The 18,706-nt window shown below is 39.2% G+C and overlaps 2 protein-coding genes across 17 annotated transcripts in view; both read right to left on the reverse strand.

Annotated features, from left to right (window-relative positions):
• The window catches only part of LOC117519820 (protocadherin gamma-A11-like), a 911,360-nt gene that overhangs the window by 625,328 nt on the left and 267,326 nt on the right, over positions 1-18,706 (reverse strand). Inside the window, exon 1 of one of the 16 annotated variants that reach the window (XR_004563444.1) lies at positions 6,575-9,074. The exons of 14 other annotated variants lie outside the window; for them this stretch is intronic. Coding sequence is in view for 1 of the 2 variants with exons in the window: in XM_034181096.1 (XP_034036987.1) it covers positions 6,575-8,953 (2,379 nt within the window). In the remaining variant the exon portion in view is untranslated. Of the gene's footprint in view, positions 1-6,574; positions 9,077-18,706 lie in introns of those variants that run through there. One more of the 16 variants, XM_034181096.1, reaches the window with a different exon arrangement.
• On the reverse strand, positions 14,612-17,189 carry LOC117520484 (protocadherin alpha-2-like). Its single transcript, XM_034181824.1, has one exon. It carries the CDS (start codon positions 16,979-16,981, stop codon positions 14,612-14,614), a length of 2,370 nt encoding a protein of 789 aa, XP_034037715.1. The 5' UTR covers positions 16,982-17,189.

An 18,706-nucleotide genomic window follows, 5' to 3' on the forward strand; every position in this document is an offset into this window, starting at 1 on the left:
GGATATGCTGTACCCAAAGAACCTCAGTGTTGGATCGTGCTCAGGGAAGTGAGTCACACTGTTAAGGTCTCATAGTTGACTTCCCTCACAATTAAATTAATATCAATCATCTCCCTGAGCAACCATTATTTTGACACAATGTAATTTCAGGAGTACCAAAGGATTCTCTGGAGAGACCTTGTATCAAGGACAACCAGACATCATCTTGGGTCACTGTTAGCATCAGGACTCACAACCATATTGTGAGAGTGAAAATGGCATGACCAAAATAATTTGGACCTTCATTCCCCTGCAAAGATAATCTGTATTATCACATATTACAACAGAAATCTGCCCTATACTCGTGAAATAGCCCTCATGAGATACAAGAAAAAATTGGTCTGATAAATCATACACTTTTCCTATCAATTTTACTGCCCTGGAAACTGTGGCAATAAAATCAGGGCAATACAAATCTTAAAACAGGGCGATACAAAAAAAGACATTGAAAATATCAAGCTTTTTATCACCTCACTTTTCATCCATTTAGAAGCCTCCATTTCTTGGCCCCACCAATGACACACCCCCATTTTGTGTTACCCTGGTGACAAGTGCTGGATCCTGATACATGATTCAGATGAGTTTAATCACTGGTTGTTTTCCCGGTGTAAGGATTTCTGTAGCGTCATTTCAGGAGAGGCAGTCTGCTCTCCGCTGCTGTGTGCGTCCAGACTGAAATGTTTATTTTGGCTCAGTCTGTAGCTCTTAAGGCTCCTTCACAGATAACATGAATATGGGCAAATCAGGCCAATCCAGGCTGAAACTCGAAAAATTTCAGCCACAGTTGGGAGAGTCACATGGTCAGACAGCTGTGTACAGATGCCCTATGACTACCAAGAATGTGAGTGGATCCTGCCGTGACAGTTTCACAGGAGTGCTGGATGAATGAGTTGCAATTGCCATCAGATGTCTAATATTCTGGAAGGCAAACATGTGGGCCACCACTGTGTCTGTTCTCTTTCACAAGACCTGCCGATGATGTTTAACACACATCGGACTGGAAAGGTCATGTGTGTGAAATATGTGCCCTGTCTTACATCCCTCATTTTTAAAATCTGAGGCTTTTTTTTTTTGTAAGGTGTGTTCTGGGCTGAATATGTGTGTGTGTGTGTGTGTATGCGCCGAAACAAATTCATTCATTCATTCATCCATCTATTCAGATATGTCAATCGCTGGGACCCTCCCCCTCACTCACCCATGCACTCACAGAGCTCCCCTCCCCCCCCGCACGCGATCTGACCACTCCATAGTAGAGAAGCTTGAATCTTCGACTGGACTGGGTTGCTTGACGTGAGGACGTTTCGCTTTAAATCGCAGAAGCTTCCTCAGCTAAAATTCTCTTGACGTGAGGACATTTTGCTTCAAATCGCAGAAACTTCCTCAGCTAAAATTCTTGCTCTGGTAGTCTGACTTCCATCAGACTACCAGAGCAAGAATTTTAGCTGAGGAAGCTTCTGCGATTTAAAGTAAAACGTCCTCACGTCAAGCAACCCAGTCCAGTCGAAGATTCAAGCTTCTCTACTATGGAAACCATCTGGACAACTGAGAACCTACACAGAAACATTGTGACCACTCCATGCCATTTTGGTGTGATAGCTCCAGTGGTGGGCACAGTTCAGATAATCCGATAGCAGATAATTATCGAAGCTAATGTTTTTGCTATCAGATTACCTTTTCAGATAAGTTTTAAAACCATCATCGGACCAATATTCTTCCAATTTAGTTCCGATAACTTTCACTCCGATAACATTTTCTTTGCTGGTAAACTTTAACGGTCAAAAACGTTAGTAAAACCTAAAATCAAACATTTTAGTCTGTTTGTTGTGCGTTTGTAGCCACTGAGCAGACTGGCTACCTGTCGCTTGCTGATGATGTCATCATTAAGCGCAAAACGCGATTGGCTGGTCGATGCAGGTAGCATTGTGGGTAGGGTAGTTCAGGTTCACTTTGGAAGTTACAGTGACTTACTTGTCCACTCGACACAAAAACAAAACAGATATTTTTAACATTATTTTATTTGAATTCTTTGTGGCTGTAACTTAATAGCCAACAGTCGGTGGGGGAGAGGAGCTCTCATGGCGCAGCTGTGTGTAGAGAGGGAGGGACTTTTCTTCACATTTAGACACTGTTTTGGATTTGAAAAAAGGAAGCTTTATGTGGATTATTTATTCAGATTCAGTGGATTATTTATTCAGATGAATCCCACTGAAACTAACTGGTAAGAATTTATATTTACTACATGTATTTTACTCTGCCAATCAATGCATTAATGGATGTATTTTGGTTGTTTAAGCCGCAGAGTTCAAAGCGTGTGAAAAAAGCACCAGCTTTTTGCTCGTAAATGACTGTGTATCTAATACTATAAACTATACTATAAACTGTTACTTCTAATACTATGTTTTACTGCATTTGAAAGATAATGACAGTGTTTTTTTTGTTTTTTTTTTATCATTTTTCGTGTGTTCTTTGTGTTTGTGATCCTTGAATTTACCCAGCAGCCCCTGCGGTGCTTAAAGTGAAACTGGTTTATCAGAAGCCGACAGTGTAATCCGATGTGGCCGCATCCAAATCAATACTAATAGTTATCAGTTATCTGTAATAAAGATTTATTTGTTGTTGTTGTTGTTGTTTGTTTGTTTTTTGCAGTTTATCGGTTTATCGTCATAAAACATAACTTTTCAGTTATCTGATTAATGGTTATTGAAGATAACTTTTTGGTTAGCCGTGCCCACCACTGGATAGCGCAATGTCCATGTGCAGTGCACAGAATGTAACTTATTTGTTATTTTCAGACTTTGTGGAGCAAATCAGCAATCTTCTTCAGTAAGTACAATTGACTATGCAAAGCTATGTGTTACAAAATATTGCCTTAGCAGCAAAATACTCAGAAATAGTATTAAACACCAGTAAATATTATATTTTGTTGTGAACAACTCACCTTGTCTTTGCTGCGTAAAGTCTGTGTCCTGGTAAAAGTGTCACTTCCATTTATACTGATCAGTTCTGCATCTACAGGTGGAAATGGTGTGGGGAAAACCACAACATCGCTCTTCAGTGTGTCTGAGCTGAAACACACGTCATACTGCTGAGTAGATTTCGAGTAAGACCAGCTCCCATCAGGGTGGGTGGTGATCATTGGGGCACTGTACCTGCTCAAACTGCCATCTGTCCTGTGGCATTTGACAGCTATTAAACTGATGAGGCTCAGCAGAAAGATCACTGACACCGACACAATGCCAATCAGCAGATAGAGGTTCAAAACAGAGAAGCTGTCCTCTTTTATCGGCACATGTCTGAACTGAGTCTGGATGTCTGCTGTCCTTTCAACCACCACTACATCAATAGACACAGTAGCTGACAGAGAGGGTTCTCCATGATCACAAACCAGCACCACCAACGGGTGACTTTTCAGGTCATTGTCACTCATTTTCCTCTTTGTCCTGATTTCTCCACTGCTGGTTCCGATCCGGAACAGGTTGTTTCCTTTGGACTCAGACAAGTGATAAGAAAGCAGCGCATTGTATCCAGAATCTGCATCTACAGCCCTGATCTTTGCTACAAAATATCCCACTTCAGCAGAATAGGGGATGTTCTCACTGTTCACAGAGCCGTGCTCGGAATACGGAGCAAGAATGGAGGGATTATTGTCATTGTCATCCAGGATAAAAACGTTCACAGTTACGTTGCTGCTGAGTGGAGGAACACCAGAGTCTGTGGCTTGAACTTTAAACTGGAATGTTTTTAACTCCTCATAGTTAAAAGTCTGTAAACTCATTATTTCTCCAGTTTCTGAGTTAATATTTACAGCTGAAGTTATCGGAAAACCTTTTGAGATGCTGTCTAATGAGTATATTACCTTTGCGTTTTCTTCTGTATCAGGATCAACTGTAGTTACAGTGAAGATAGTTGCTCCGACTGCGCTGTTTTCTTTCACATATATGTTCATCACAGGCTCTGAGAACTGAGGCGCATTATCATTCACATCAGAAATATAAACTGAAATAACACTGCTACTCGAGAGAGGTGGGCTGCCTTCATCGGTGGCTAGAATTATGACGTCATATTGAGAAACACTCTCTCTGTCAAGGTTTCTGTCAACACTGAGTGAGTAATAGTTTTTGTAATTGAGCTTGAGTTTAAAAGGCACCAACCCAATAACCTGAGCTGCAGTGAGACCATTATTACCCCCATCTTTGTCTGTTACAGCCACTAAAGCAACCAGCGTTCCTATCTCAGCATCCTCTTTAACAGGACTCATAAGAGATGAAATGATGATTTCTGGAATGTTGTCATTTACATCCGTGACTTCCACCAACACCTTTCCATGCCCAGTTCGAGAAGGAGTGCCTTTATCGCTTGCCTGGACACGAATATCAAATGCTGTATTCTGCTCATAATCTATTTTTCCCCTCACTCTTATTTCACCCGTTTCTGGGTTTATGGAGAAAAATTCTTCAGGATTGAAGTTCCCTCTTTCAATAAGCGAATACACAATCACACTGTTTATTCCTTCGTCTAAATCTGTGGCAGATACAGTCAGTAATGATGTATTTATTGGAACGTTTTCACTCACCCGGGTCTTATAAAGAGGCTGGCTGAATAGAGGCGTATTGTCATTTACATCCATTACATGTATTGTTATTTTTAATATTCCTGACCGTGCTGGCTTTCCTCCATCAAAAGCGGTTAAAGTGACATGGATGACAGACTGTTTCTCCCTGTCTAAGGATTTTTGCAAGACTAACTCACTGTGATCGCCGCCGCCCTGCACATCCACTGAGAAATATTCATTCGGACTCAGCTTGTAGCTTTTTACCGAATTGCTGCCAATGTCTGCGTCGTTGGCCATGGGGAGTAAGTATCTCTCTCCTGCAACGGATGTTTCTGTAATATAAAAAACCTTCTCCTTTTCACGGAATGTGGGCGCATTGTCGTTAATATCAATAATTTGAACCTCGATGCGATGCAGATTGGTCGGATGGCTCAGAATGGCTTCTACGGTGAGGGAGCATTTCACCGTGTTCGGGCAGAGCTCATCACGATCGATCCTGTCGAAAACATAGAGAGTGCCCGTTTTTAAATCCACGTCGAAATACTTCTTAGTGTTCCGTGATAGAACTTGTAAATCCCGTTTTTCCAAATCCTGAACGGTTATTTGTAAATCCTTTGCGAGATTTCCCACTGCCGTGCTTTTTTCAACCTCCTCGGCCACAGAGAACGAAAGCTGCGCCGCAGACTCTCCAAACAAAGACAGCAAAACGACTATTTGGAGACAAATCGTTGCAACGTCGCCTCTGCGTTCCATCGCTGCAAATTAATAAAAGACATAAGCATTTACATGTCCACAGGATGACATCGGGCATCGCGCTCCACGTTTTGTACCACTCGTCTCTTTTTTTCCTCACAAAGGGCGGTCGGACTGAGTTATAATGAGAGGAGCAGACCATAAAAAGCAGCCAAACAACAACTTGTGGTCTACACTGCCACCTACTGTTAGAGTTATAAAAATGACGCACAGTTTTGGATACATTTTTCAGCTTGAGCCCATCAAAAATGGGAAGAGGTGCGACAACATATAAAACCACGTCTAACTCAACACAAACAAGAATTTCTGATAAGCAAGATCATGTCAGCAGCACTCCGGAAATACATAGAAAATAAAATGGAAAAACTGAAACAAAAATGAGGTGGCCACTGTTAATGCAAAGGAAAGAGAGGAAAGTTTCAGAACCGTGGACAGAGACTCTGCTGGTCATCTGTCCAGGAATATAACATTTCAAGATTTCAATTTTCAAGATGTTTATTTGTCACATGCAAATATATAATATGGTAAAATGCAGTGAAAAGTGTCTTTGTACCTGCGCTGACAAAAACAATAACAACAACATAGCAAAAGCACGCAATCATAAACACTAAAAAAGTAAAAGGTGCAATAAAAGTTAACTAATATATATATATATATATATATATATATATATATATATATATATATATATATATATATATACACACACACACACACACATACACACACACACACACACACACACGTACTTAAAATATTATTTACAGATGTACAAATATGCAGATGAGTTGTCAGAGGGGTTATGCAAAATGTAATGGGGGGATAAATATGCAAGAAAAACTGAAAACTGAAATTCCCTATTTTAAATTCATGTTGTTTTGCAGAAGGTATGTGAACTACTACACGTGTGCGTAAATGGACTGTAAATATGTATATATATATATATATACACACACACATGCCCGCATGCACACACACACACGGATGTCAGTGTGCTGTCATGCAAGGTGCACAACTGCACGCTAAGAGGGATCTTGTTCAAGAGTAACAGTAAATTTTTTGTATGACAAGATATCGAACGTTAGATCCTCTGGTCACAAGTACACCTCCCTATCCACCAGGTCACAAAATTATACATTGTCTGTCTCCTCTGGCAGAACCCCAGGAACAACCAAATCCACCCAAAACTCACTGAACATCAAGGTGATTACAGGAGTGTGATCAACTCACCTTGTCCTTGCTGGGTAAAGTCTGAGTCCTAGTAAAAGTGTCACTTCCATTTATACTAATCAGTTCTGCATCTACAGGTGGAAACGGTGTGGGGAAAACCACAACATCGCTCTTCAGTGTGTCTGAGCTGAAACACACGTCATACTGCTGAGTAGATTTCGAGTAAGACCAGCTCCCATCAGGGTGGGTGGTGATCATTGGGGCGCTGTACCTGCTGAAACTGCCATCTGTCCTGTGGCATTTGACAGCTATTAAACTGATGAGGCTCAGCAGAAAGATCACTGACACCGACACAATGGCGATCAGCAGATAGAGGTTTAAAACAGAGAAGCTGTCCTCCTTTATTGGTACATGTCTGAACTGAGTCTGGATGTCAGCTGTCCTTTCAACCACCACTACATCAATAGACACAGTAGCTGACAGAGAGGGTTCTCCATGATCACAAACCAGCACCACCAACGGGTGACTTTTCAGGTCATTGTCGCTCATTCTCCTCTTAGTCCTGATTTCTCCGCTACTGGTTCCGATCCGGAACAGATTGTTTCCTTTGGGATTAGAGAGGTGATAAGAAAGCAGTGCGTTGTATCCAGAATCTGCATCTACAGCCCTGATCTTTGCCACAAAGTATCCCACTTCAGCAGAATAGGGAATGTTCTCACTATTCACGGAGCCATGCTCAGAATAGGGAGCAAGAATGGAGGGATTATTATCATTCTCATCCAGGATGAAAACGTTCACAGTCACGTTGCTGCTGAGTGGAGGAACACCAGAGTCTGTGGCCTGAACTTTAAACTGGAATGTTTTTAACCCCTCATAGTTAAAAGACTGCAAAGTGATTATTTCTCCAGTCTCTGAGTTGACGTTTATTGCAGATGCAACTGGGAATTTTCTGAGAAAGTCATCTAATATTGTGTATGTTAATTTTGCATTAACATCTGAATCTGGATCAAAAGCATTTACTGTATAAATAGTAGATCCTGACTGACTGTTTTCTTTCACATAAGCATTAATTACAGGCTCTGTAAAATGAGGTGTGTTATCATTGACATCAGAAATATGAACTTTAATGACCCTGACACTGGACAGAGGCGGGTTTCCTCCATCTGCAGCTGAAATAGTGACATTATAGGAAGATACTGTTTCTCTGTCCAAAGACCCGTCTACTACTAATAAATAATCATTTTTGAATTTGGAATTAAGCTTAAATGGAACAGAACCCAGAACTTTACAGTTCGTCATGCCATTATTTCCCCCATCTTTGTCACTTATTGTAACTAAAGCAACGATTGTCCCGAGCTTTGCATCTTCTTTGACAGGGGTCATAAGTGATGTCACAGCTATTTCAGGGGCGTTGTCATTTTCATCTGTTATCTCTATCAAAACTTTTGCGTGCCCACTGCGGGGATGATGACCTTTATCTGTCGCTTGAACTCTCACTTCGTAAGCAGGCGTCTCTTCATAGTCTAATTTACCCTTTACAGTAATTTCTCCTGTTTCTGAATTTATATCGAATGTTTCAGATGGATCAATATTTCCACGTTTGATGAACGAATAAAGGATTTTGCCGTTCATGCCTTCATCTATATCTGTTGCATTTAACTTAATAACCAGTGTTGGAGGATTAACATTTTCATTGACACGAACTTTGTAAAGCGATTTACTAAAAGCGGGTGTGTTGTCGTTTGCATCGATGACATTTATTGTTAACTGCATTGTTCCTGATCGCGGAGGTTTACCTCCATCCACAGCTGTTAGAACCAATGACATGACAGCCTGTTTTTCTCGGTCTAAAGCTTTCTGAAGCACCAACTCAGCAGACACACTGTGTTCTCCGCCGCTTTGTACATCAAGTGAAAAATGTTCATTTTGACTGAGTTTGTAACTCCGCACTGAGTTGCTGCCGATGTCTGCGTCTAATGCGACTGGAAGAAGATAACGTTCTCCGGGTGACAATAACTCAGAGATACGAAGAACATGGGATTGTTCAAGAAAAATAGGCGAGTTATCATTTATATCTAAAACGTTGACTTCTACCCGGTGTGTACTCATGGGATTATTTAAAACAGCCTGCACTTGAAGGGAGCATTTGATCGTATTTGGACAAAATTCTTCTCTGTCTATTCTCTCATCCACAAACAAATGTCCTGTTTGCAGATTCACATCGAAATATTTCTTACTGTAACCCGATACAATTCGGAAGTCTCTGTCCTCCAGTTCATGCACGTTGAGGTTTAGATCCTTTACGATGTTTCCCACTGCGGTGCCTTTGTTCGCCTCCTCGTTAATGGAGTAAGATAACTGCGAGGCGGATCCGCCACAAAGAGAAAGCAACGCAACGAAAATAATCCACGTGTGGTCCGTTTTTCTATCAACATCCATCGCTAATGTCACAAAAATGACGTCATCCAGTCAATCGTTTTTGTAAAAAATATATTAATCCATCAAAAACTCCGATGTTTTGCTGCTACAATGCTCGTCGAGGTACAACAGCACCCGAGCGTCTGGGAGGCTGTGAGCAGTAACGATTTTTTTTTTTTTTTTTTTTTTTTTTAAACACGGGTGGAGGAGTCAACTAGAAATATTCCACGGTCTCGAGTGACATCATGTGGTGAACAGTGAAAGAAGGGCTAAAAAAAAAAAAAAAAAAAAAATTCAAAGACTTAAACACACGAATTAATCCGCATAAGAAATTTGACAATGCAAAAAAAAAAAAACAAAAAACAAAAAAAAAAACACTATTATTATTATAAAATCTATTATTAGAGTAGACAATGGTAAAATTTTTAAGAATGTTAATTCCCTTCACAATTTATTTCCATTATTTGTTAATAAATAAAATCAAAATTTTGATTTCTTAGGTGGTTTTTAACATAATAATCACTGTTAAAAACAGTGCTGTTGTCAGTTAAAGCAGAATGAAACTGACACTGATTAAATTAAATTCAGGACCATTGCGAGCTTCATGTCAGCAAAGGAAATGAGCTGCAGAGGTTAAGGGTCAGATTTTCATCTTCTAAGTAAATGGAGTCACATTCAAAGCCATAAATCTACATATACATCGACTAAAACTTTCAAACTGCATTTTCTTCAACTGCACATATTCCTTTTTTTTTTTTTTTTGTTTTCAAGCCATGCATGTGCAACCAAGTAGTTTTTTTTTCGTGCCTCCATCACAAAATGATTCAAATTTTCGTGACAGGTTTTTTTTTTTTTTTTTTTAACTCACTATTACGAACCCTACTCCTACCCCCAACCCGAGCCATAATCACCCCCGACCTCCCCGCTTCACATTTTATTTAGTGCAGCCATCACGGAATGAATGAGAATGAATTTGTGCTGCCGTGACGAAAATGAGGCGTTTTTCATCACAATATCACGAACCAATAGATTAATGTATATTTCATGCTCCTAAATCACAACATGCCATGAGACTGGGTTGTTTAAAGCACAAGTTAAAGCCATGTGTAAAAGACAGCCCAGTCTAAAAGACGGATGGTACCATGAGCAATGCAATCTATTGTACAAATATATTCATGGTAGCACGAAGCCCAAATTAACAAACTCATTAAACTTTTCCCAAAGATTGAAAAGAATGTGAGGATCACAATGATGAAACTGCAAAAAGATTTAGAGGCATCACACAGAAATGTGAGATGGTCAGCCATTAAGAGTTCACCCCATCACCATGACATAACAGATGTGGATCAAATGGGAAGACATTAATTCAAAATTGGCATAAAAAGTTTTATGTTTTTGTCCTGATTATAAACTATAAGTTTATTCTAGGTTTTTATTAAAGTACATTTTAAATTGAGGTGTATATTATTTATTTCCTTGCGTCACCTGTAAGCAATCAATGTGGGCTTCATTTAAGTACAAACATGCATGCTCACAAAACAAACAAACAAAAAAAAACAAACAAACAAAAATGTACACTTTGTCTCACACAAGAATTTAGATTTATGAAGGTAGAGTATGCAGTGTGAATATATAATGTGTACACATGTTTTTGAGGAACATCAAGTCTGATATGATTAACTGCATATGAAAAATCAGGGAAGATGGGATTTAATGAAAAGAAATTTTAGCTTTGCATTTCTTATAATCATTAGTTAGGCGCACACACTTATATTAACATTTGATTTACAGTATATACCATTTACAAAGTGCATATGTGGACTAAATTTTCCTGCAGCCAAGCAACTTGATTTCAAAAATTGCAATGTCTTTGTGAAGTGGTTGTGTATTCTCCTCTTAATTCATGGGGATGCTGTGAGACCATTTGCCGTGAGACTGGATTGATCAAGAACTACTAGATTCAATCCCATTTCATGATGCCAGCACAAATTTGGCATGAGATCCGGTTGCCAAAGTGCCAAAGAGATGCAGATTATATGAATTGAAAACTTTAAATTAACCTAGCTGTGAGTGAGAGCATGTCAGTACATATGTGTTGGCACTGCGATCCCTGCCATCCCCTCATTACCCCATCCCCTTAGAGACGGTGCCTGCTCCCAGACTACCAATAACCAGCAAAAATCTATTTAAGCATAAAAATTCAAAATTCAAAAATAATATAGCACCTTCAACTGCACCACAGACTAAAACAGTTAAATGTGGTCTGTTAAACATTAGGTCTCTCTCTTCTAAGTCCCTGTTAGTAAATGATATAATAATTGATCAACATATTGATTTATTCTGCCTTACAGAAACCTGGTTACAGCAGGATGAATATGTTAGTTTAAATGAGTCAACACCCCCGAGTCACACTAACTGTCAGAATGCTCGTAGCACGGGCCGTGGCGGAGGATTAGCAGCAATCTTCCATTCCAGCTTATTAATTAATCAAAAACCCAGACAGAGCTTTAATTCATTTGAAAGCTTGTCTCAGTCTTGTCCATCCAAACTGGAAGTCCCAAAAACCAGTTTTATTTGTTATTATCTATCGTCCACCTGGTCGTTACTGTGAGTTTCTCTGTGAATTTTCAGACCTTTTGTCTGACTTAGTGCTTAGCTCAGATAAGATACTTATAGTGGGCGATTTTAACATCCACACAGATGCTGAGAATGACAGCCTCAACACTGCATTTAATCTATTATTAGACTCTATTGGCTTTGCTCAAAAAGTAAATGAGTCCACCCACCACTTTAATCATATCTTAGATCTTGTTCTGACTTATGGTATGGAAATAGAAGACTTAACAGTATTCCCTGAAAACTCCCTTCTGTCTGATCATTTCTTAATAACATTTACATTTACTCTGATGGACTACCCAGCAGTGGGGAATAAGTTTCATTACACTAGAAGTCTTTCAGAAAGCGCTGTAACTAGGTTTAAGGATATGATTCCTTCTTTATGTTCTCTAATGCCATATACCAACACAGTGCAGAGTAGCTACCTAAACTCTGTAAGGCAGATAGAGTATCTCGTCAATAGTTTTACATCCTCATTGAAGACAACTTTGGATGCTGTAGCTCCTCTGAAAAAGAGAGCTTTAAATCAGAAGTGTCTGACTCCGTGGTATAACTCACAAACTCGTAGCTTAAAGCAGATAACCCGTAAGTTGGAGAGGAAATGGCGTCTCACTAATTTAGAAGATCTTCACTTAGCCTGGAAAAAGAGTCTGTTGCTCTATAAAAAAGCCCTCCGTAAAGCTAGGACATCTTTCTACTCATCACTAATTGAAGAAAATAAGAACAACCCCAGGTTTCTTTTCAGCACTGTAGCCAGGCTGACAAAGAGTCAGAGCTCTATTGAGCTGAGTATTCCATTAACTTTAACTAGTAATGACTTCATGACTTTCTTTGCTAACAAAATTTTAACTATTAGAGAAAAAATTACTCATAACCATCCCAAAGACGTATTGTTATCTTTGGCTGCTTTCAGTGATGCCGGTATTTGGTTAGACTTTCTCTCCGATTGTTCTGTCTGAGTTATTTTCATTAGTTACTTCATCCAAACCATCAACATGTTTATTAGACCCCATTCCTACCAGGCTGCTCAAGGAAGCCCTACCATTATTTAATGCTTCGATCTTAAATATGATCAATCTATCTTTGTTAGTTGGCTATGTACCACAGGCTTTTAAGGTGGCAGTAATTAAACCATTACTTAAAAAGCCATCACTTGACCCAGCTATCTTAGCTAATTATAGGCCAATCTCCAACCTTCCTTTTCTCTCAAAAATTCTTGAAAGGGTAGTTGTAAAACAGCTAACTGATCATCTGCAGAGGAATGGTCTATTTGAAGAGTTTCAGTCAGGTTTTAGAATTCATCATAGTACAGAAACAGCATTAGTGAAGGTTACAAATGATCTTCTTATGGCCTCGGACAGTGGACTCATCTCTGTGCTTGTTCTGTTAGACCTCAGTGCTGCTTTTGATACTGTTGACCATAAAATTTTATTACAGAGATTAGAGCATGCCATAGGTATTAAAGGCACTGCGCTGCGGTGGTTTGAATCATATTTGTCTAATAGATTACAATTTGTTCATGTAAATGGGGAATCTTCTTCACAGACTAAAGTTAATTATGGAGTTCCACAAGGTTCTGTGCTAGGACCAATTTTATTCACTTTATACATGCTTCCCTTAGGCAGTATTATTAGACGGTATTGCTTAAATTTTCATTGTTACGCAGATGATACCCAGCTTTATCTATCCATGAAGCCAGAGGACACACACCAATTAGCTAAACTGCAGGATTGTCTTACAGACATAAAGACATGGATGACCTCTAATTTCCTGCTTTTAAACTCAGATAAAACTGAAGTTATTGTACTTGGCCCCACAAATCTTAGAAACATGGTGTCTAACCAGATCCTTACTCTGGATGGCATTACCCTGACCTCTAGTAATATTGTGAGAAATCTTGGAGTCATTTTTGATCAGGATATGTCATTCAAAGCGCATATTAAACAAATATGTAGGACTGCTTTTTTGCATTTACGCAATATCTCTAAAATCAGAAAGGTCTTGTCTCAGAGTGATGCTGAAAAACTAATTCATGCATTTATTTCCTCTAGGCTGGACTATTGTAATTCATTATTATCAGGTTGTCCTAAAAGTTCCCTAAAAAGCCTTCAGTTAATTCAAAATGCTGCAGCTAGAGTACTGACGGGGACTAGAAGGAGAGAGCATATCTCACCCATATTGGCCTCTCTTCATTGGCTTCCTGTTAATTCTATAATAGAATTTAAAATTCTTCTTCTTACTTATAAGGTTTTGAATAATCAGGTCCCATCTTATCTTAGGGACCTCGTAGTACCATATCACCCCAATAGAGCGCTTCGCTCTCAGACTGCAGGCTTGCTTGTAGTTCCTAGGGTTTGTAAGAGTAGAATGGGAGGCAGAGCCTTCAGCTTTCAGGCTCCTCTCCTGTGGAACCAGCTCCCAATTCAGATCAGGGAGACAGACACCCTCTCTACTTTTAAGATTAGGCTTAAAACTTTCCTTTTTGCTAAAGCTTATAGTTAGGGCTGGATCAGGTGACCCTGAACCATCCCTTAGTTATGCTGCTATAGACGTAGACTGCTGGGGGGTTCCCATGATGCACTGTTTCTTTCTCTTTTTGCTCTGTATGCACCACTCTGCATTTAATCATTAGTGATCGATCTCTGCTCCCCTCCACAGCATGTCTTTTTCCTGGTTCTCTCCCTCAGCCCCAACCAGTCCCAGCAGAAGACTGCCCCTCCCTGAGCCTGGTTCTGCTGGAGGTTTCTTCCTGTTAAAAGGGAGTTTTTCCTTCCCACTGTAGCCAAGTGCTTGCTCACAGGGGGTCGTTTTGACCGTTGGGGTTTTACATAATTATTGTATGGCCTTGCCTTACAATATAAAGCGCCTTGGGGCAACTGTTTGTTGTGATTTGGTGCTATATAAAAAAAATTGATTGATTGATTGACTGCGATAGACTGGAAGACTGTTCAGGGTGTACCACACCAACTTCCCAGTGAGAGACAAGGGTCCAGGTGTGTGTGACCCTTGATTGGAATATGTGGGTAAAATAAATGAATGAATGAAAGTAACCATTGCAAAACTTTATCCTACCTTCTCAGTATTGGGTAAAGTGTCACTTCCATTTATACTGATCAGTTCTCCATCCACAGGTGGAAATGGAGTGGGGAAAACCATGATGTCACTCTTCAGTGTGTCTGAGCTGAAACACACGTCATACTGCTGAGTAGATTTAGAGTAAGACCAGCTCCCATCAGGGTGGGTGGTGATCATTGGGGCACTGTACCTGCTGAAACTGCCATCTGTCCTGTGGCATTTGTCAGCTATTAAGCTGATGAGGCTCAGCAGAAAGATCACTGACACCGACACAATGGCGATCAGCAGATAGAGGTTTAAAACAGAGAAGCTGTCCTCCTTTATCGGCACATGTCTGAACTGAGTCTGGATGTCTGCTGTCCTTTCAACCACCACTACATCAATAGACACAGTAGCTGACAGAGAGGGTTCTCCATGATCACAAACCAGCACCACCAATGGGTGACTTTTCAGGTCATTGTCACTCATTCTCCTTTTCGTCCTTATTTCTCCGTTGCTGGTTCCGATCCGGAACAGGTTGTTCCCTTTGGGCTCTGAGAGGTGATAAGAAAGCAGTGCATTGTATCCAGAATCTGCATCTACAGCCCTGATCTTTCCTACAAAATATCCCACTTCTGCAGAATATGGAATGTTCTCACTGTTCACAGAGCCGTGATCGGAATAAGGAGCAAGAATGGAGGGATTATTATCGTTTTCATCCAGGATAAAAACGTTCACAGTCACGTTGCTGCTGAGTGGAGGAACACCAGAGTCTGTGGCCTGAACTTTAAACTGGAACGTTTTTAACTCCTCAAAGTTAAAAGACTGTAAACTGGTTATATCTCCAGTCTCTGAGTTGATGTTTACTGCAGATTTCACATGAAATTTTCTTGGATAACTGTCGAACAATGCATAAACTAATTTTGCATTTCCATCTGAGTCTGGATCGAAGGCATGTATTGTGTAAATAACGGAGCCTGTTTGACTGTTTTCTTTCACATAAACATTAATTACAGGCTCCACAAAATGAGGTACGTTATCATTGACATCAGAAATATTAACTCTAATATCTTTGACAATGGACAGAGGCGGGTTTCCTTCATCTGTCGCTGAAATGGTAACATTGTAAGAAGATATTATTTCTCTGTCCAGTGGTCCGTCAACTACCAACGAATATTCATTTTTGAAGTTAGATTTAAGTTTAAATGGAACAGAACCAATAACATTACAGTTCGTCATGCCGTTATTTCCTCCATCTTTGTCATACACAGTAATAAAAGCAACAATTGCACCCAGTTCTGCATCTTCTTTGACAGGGGTCATAAGTGACGTCACATGTATTTCAGGGGCGTTGTCATTTACATCAATTACCTCGATCAAAACTTTAGCGTGCCCACTGCGGGGTGGTTGGCCTTCATCTGTAGCTTTAACACGAATTTCATAAGCAGGTGTCTCCTCATAATCTAAAGTATCCTTTATAGAAATTTCTCCTGTGTCACTGTTTATACTGAATTTACGTGATAGGTCGATGTTACCATGTTGACTAAAAGAATATGATATTTTACAGTTTATTCCGTCGTCTAAATCCTTTGCATTTAACTTTATGACCAGTGTTCCAGGAGATGCGTTTTCTTTGATGCGCACTTTATAAAGAGATTTATTAAAAGTGGGTATATTGTCATTTGTATCCATGACATTAATAATTATTTGTAATGATCCTGATCGCGGAGGTTTTCCTCCATCCACAGCTGTTAGCAGGAGTGGAACTATGCCCTGTTTCTCTCTGTCTAAAGCTTTCTGCAGCACTAACTCAGCAGACACACCGTGTCCTCCGCTGGTTTGCACATCGAGTGAAAAATATTCGTTTTGGCTCAGTTTGTAGCTCCGCACCACGTTGCTGCCTGTATCTGCGTCCACGGCCACTGGAAGGAGATATCTCTCACCCACTGACGACAATTCAGAAATATTCATGTAAATCTTGTCCTCGGGAAATGCAGGTGAATTATCATTTATGTCCACCACGTTCACTTCGATGCGGTGCACATTCATGGGATTGTTTAAAACAGCCTGGATTCTCACGGAGCATTTGGCCGCGTTCGGACAAAGCTCCTCTCTGTCTATTCTCTCAGAAACAAAAATATTCCACGTCTGCAAGTTCACATCAAAATATTTCTTACTGTCACTGGAAACGATACGTAGATTCCTGGTCTCCAGTTCGTGTACATTGATGTTTAAATCCTTGGCAATATTTCCGATCACGGTGCCTTTGTTCATCTCTTCATTAACGGAGTAAGAGATCTGCGACGCCGAACAGCCACAAAGACAAAACACCGCAACAAAGGAAATCCACACATATTCCTTTTCTTGTCTAAGATACATCTTTGATGCAGGAAAAGTACTGAATCCAGTCGATCATTAGTCCACAGAAAATATATTTCCGTCCACAAGAACAAGACAAAGCGCAGCCTTTCTCTTCACAGCACCGTCTGCGTAAAAATATTGACCAATGACGTGTGACTTCATCATCGTGAAGGGAGGGGTTTCAGAAATAAACACAATTTCCTATCCACGGTCTCCAACGAAATCATGTGGTAAAAAATATGAAATCAAAAAATAAATCTCAAATGTGCCTTTTCAGCTCAGCATTAAGTTCCTTCTCACACTGCCTTCTTCCTCAAAAGTAGAAACTTTAATCATCGAGGCTATAAGCAACCAATCAAACTTTTTTTTTTAGATCTAACATATATTGCGACCATAATTAAGTGAAGGTCGTTGATAAAAAAAAAAATAATAAAAATAAAAAATAATTCTTTATTTTTTAGACTTTAGCTGCAGTACATATAAAAGTTATTAACAGAAATCAAGGAAAATAAATCGTGGAACCTGTCTCCTCAAAGTTTGTTGTTAAGCAAGACATTACAAGTTAATATTTAAATTCTATAAAATCTGAATTTAATAAAGGGGTCATTTTTTCCACTTATTTTTTGCAGTCCTTTTAAACACATACATTGAAACCTTAATTGTTGTCAAATATTTTCCATTTACCCTGAGGACAGGTACCCTGAATATAGTTGGAATAATAATAATAATAATAATAATAATAATAATAATAATAATAATAATAATAATAATAGAAGAAGAAGACACTTTATATAGCACTTTTCACAGATAAAAATCACAAAGTGCTTCCCAAAATAAAATAATAATAATAATAATAATAATAATACATTTTTGGACATTTTAAAACCCTCGTGTTTGTGTGACTGTTACTTTAAATGGAAAGGAGCAGTGACTTGTAATGGCATCACTCCCTCAAAAACAGGGCCAATTCAATGTCTCTCTGTCATCGACCACGTGGTTGTCTTGAGCTGAGTGTAAAATGTATCACTCGGTGTGCCTCACGGAGTTAGCAGGAGTTAAATATGGATTTTCTTTCTGTGTGTAACAGAAACTAAATGAGCTGTTTCAGTGTTTTCAACTAGTATTCAATTTAGACATGAGCCTACAAAAAAAAAAAAAAAAAAAAACTGTTGGATATTGAAGAAGTTTAACAAAAATTCCCAACCATATTAATTTGAATAAATTAAACTGCAACTGATTTTTCAGAATATTACTCCTCTGTTTTTTTTTTTTTTTGTTTTTTTTGTCGACAGGAGAAGGCAGCAGATACATCTTCCAACGGACAGTTAGGACCAAGGAGAGTGATTCTGCAATTATTTCAAATATATAGTTATTCTATGTTAAATAACTGTTTAAAAGTCAAAGGGTAAAGTGGTTTTGAAGATTAACAACATAAATGCTGGAATATACACCACAGACTGAGCTGTGAAAGAGACAATACATTGGTTAGATGATAGGTCTCCGGTTCAAAAAAAAAGGGCTGAGCAAAGAGAGGGTTTCATTGCTATACTGAATCAATATACAAGAAGCAATTAAATGACGGAGTTAACACATTTACTAAACGTGGAGATAATCAGTAATCATTCAATGTAGTCTGTGGTTGCAATGAAAACCTACACCATCATAGTTCACTTGAGAAAGTCTTGGAGACCGGTTTGGATTAAAAAAAACCAAAAAGTAATTTGACAACAGATGAACACATGA

This window comes from Thalassophryne amazonica, chromosome 11, assembly GCF_902500255.1.
Source record: "Thalassophryne amazonica chromosome 11, fThaAma1.1, whole genome shotgun sequence".
Classification (NCBI taxonomy): domain Eukaryota; kingdom Metazoa; phylum Chordata; class Actinopteri; order Batrachoidiformes; family Batrachoididae; genus Thalassophryne; species Thalassophryne amazonica.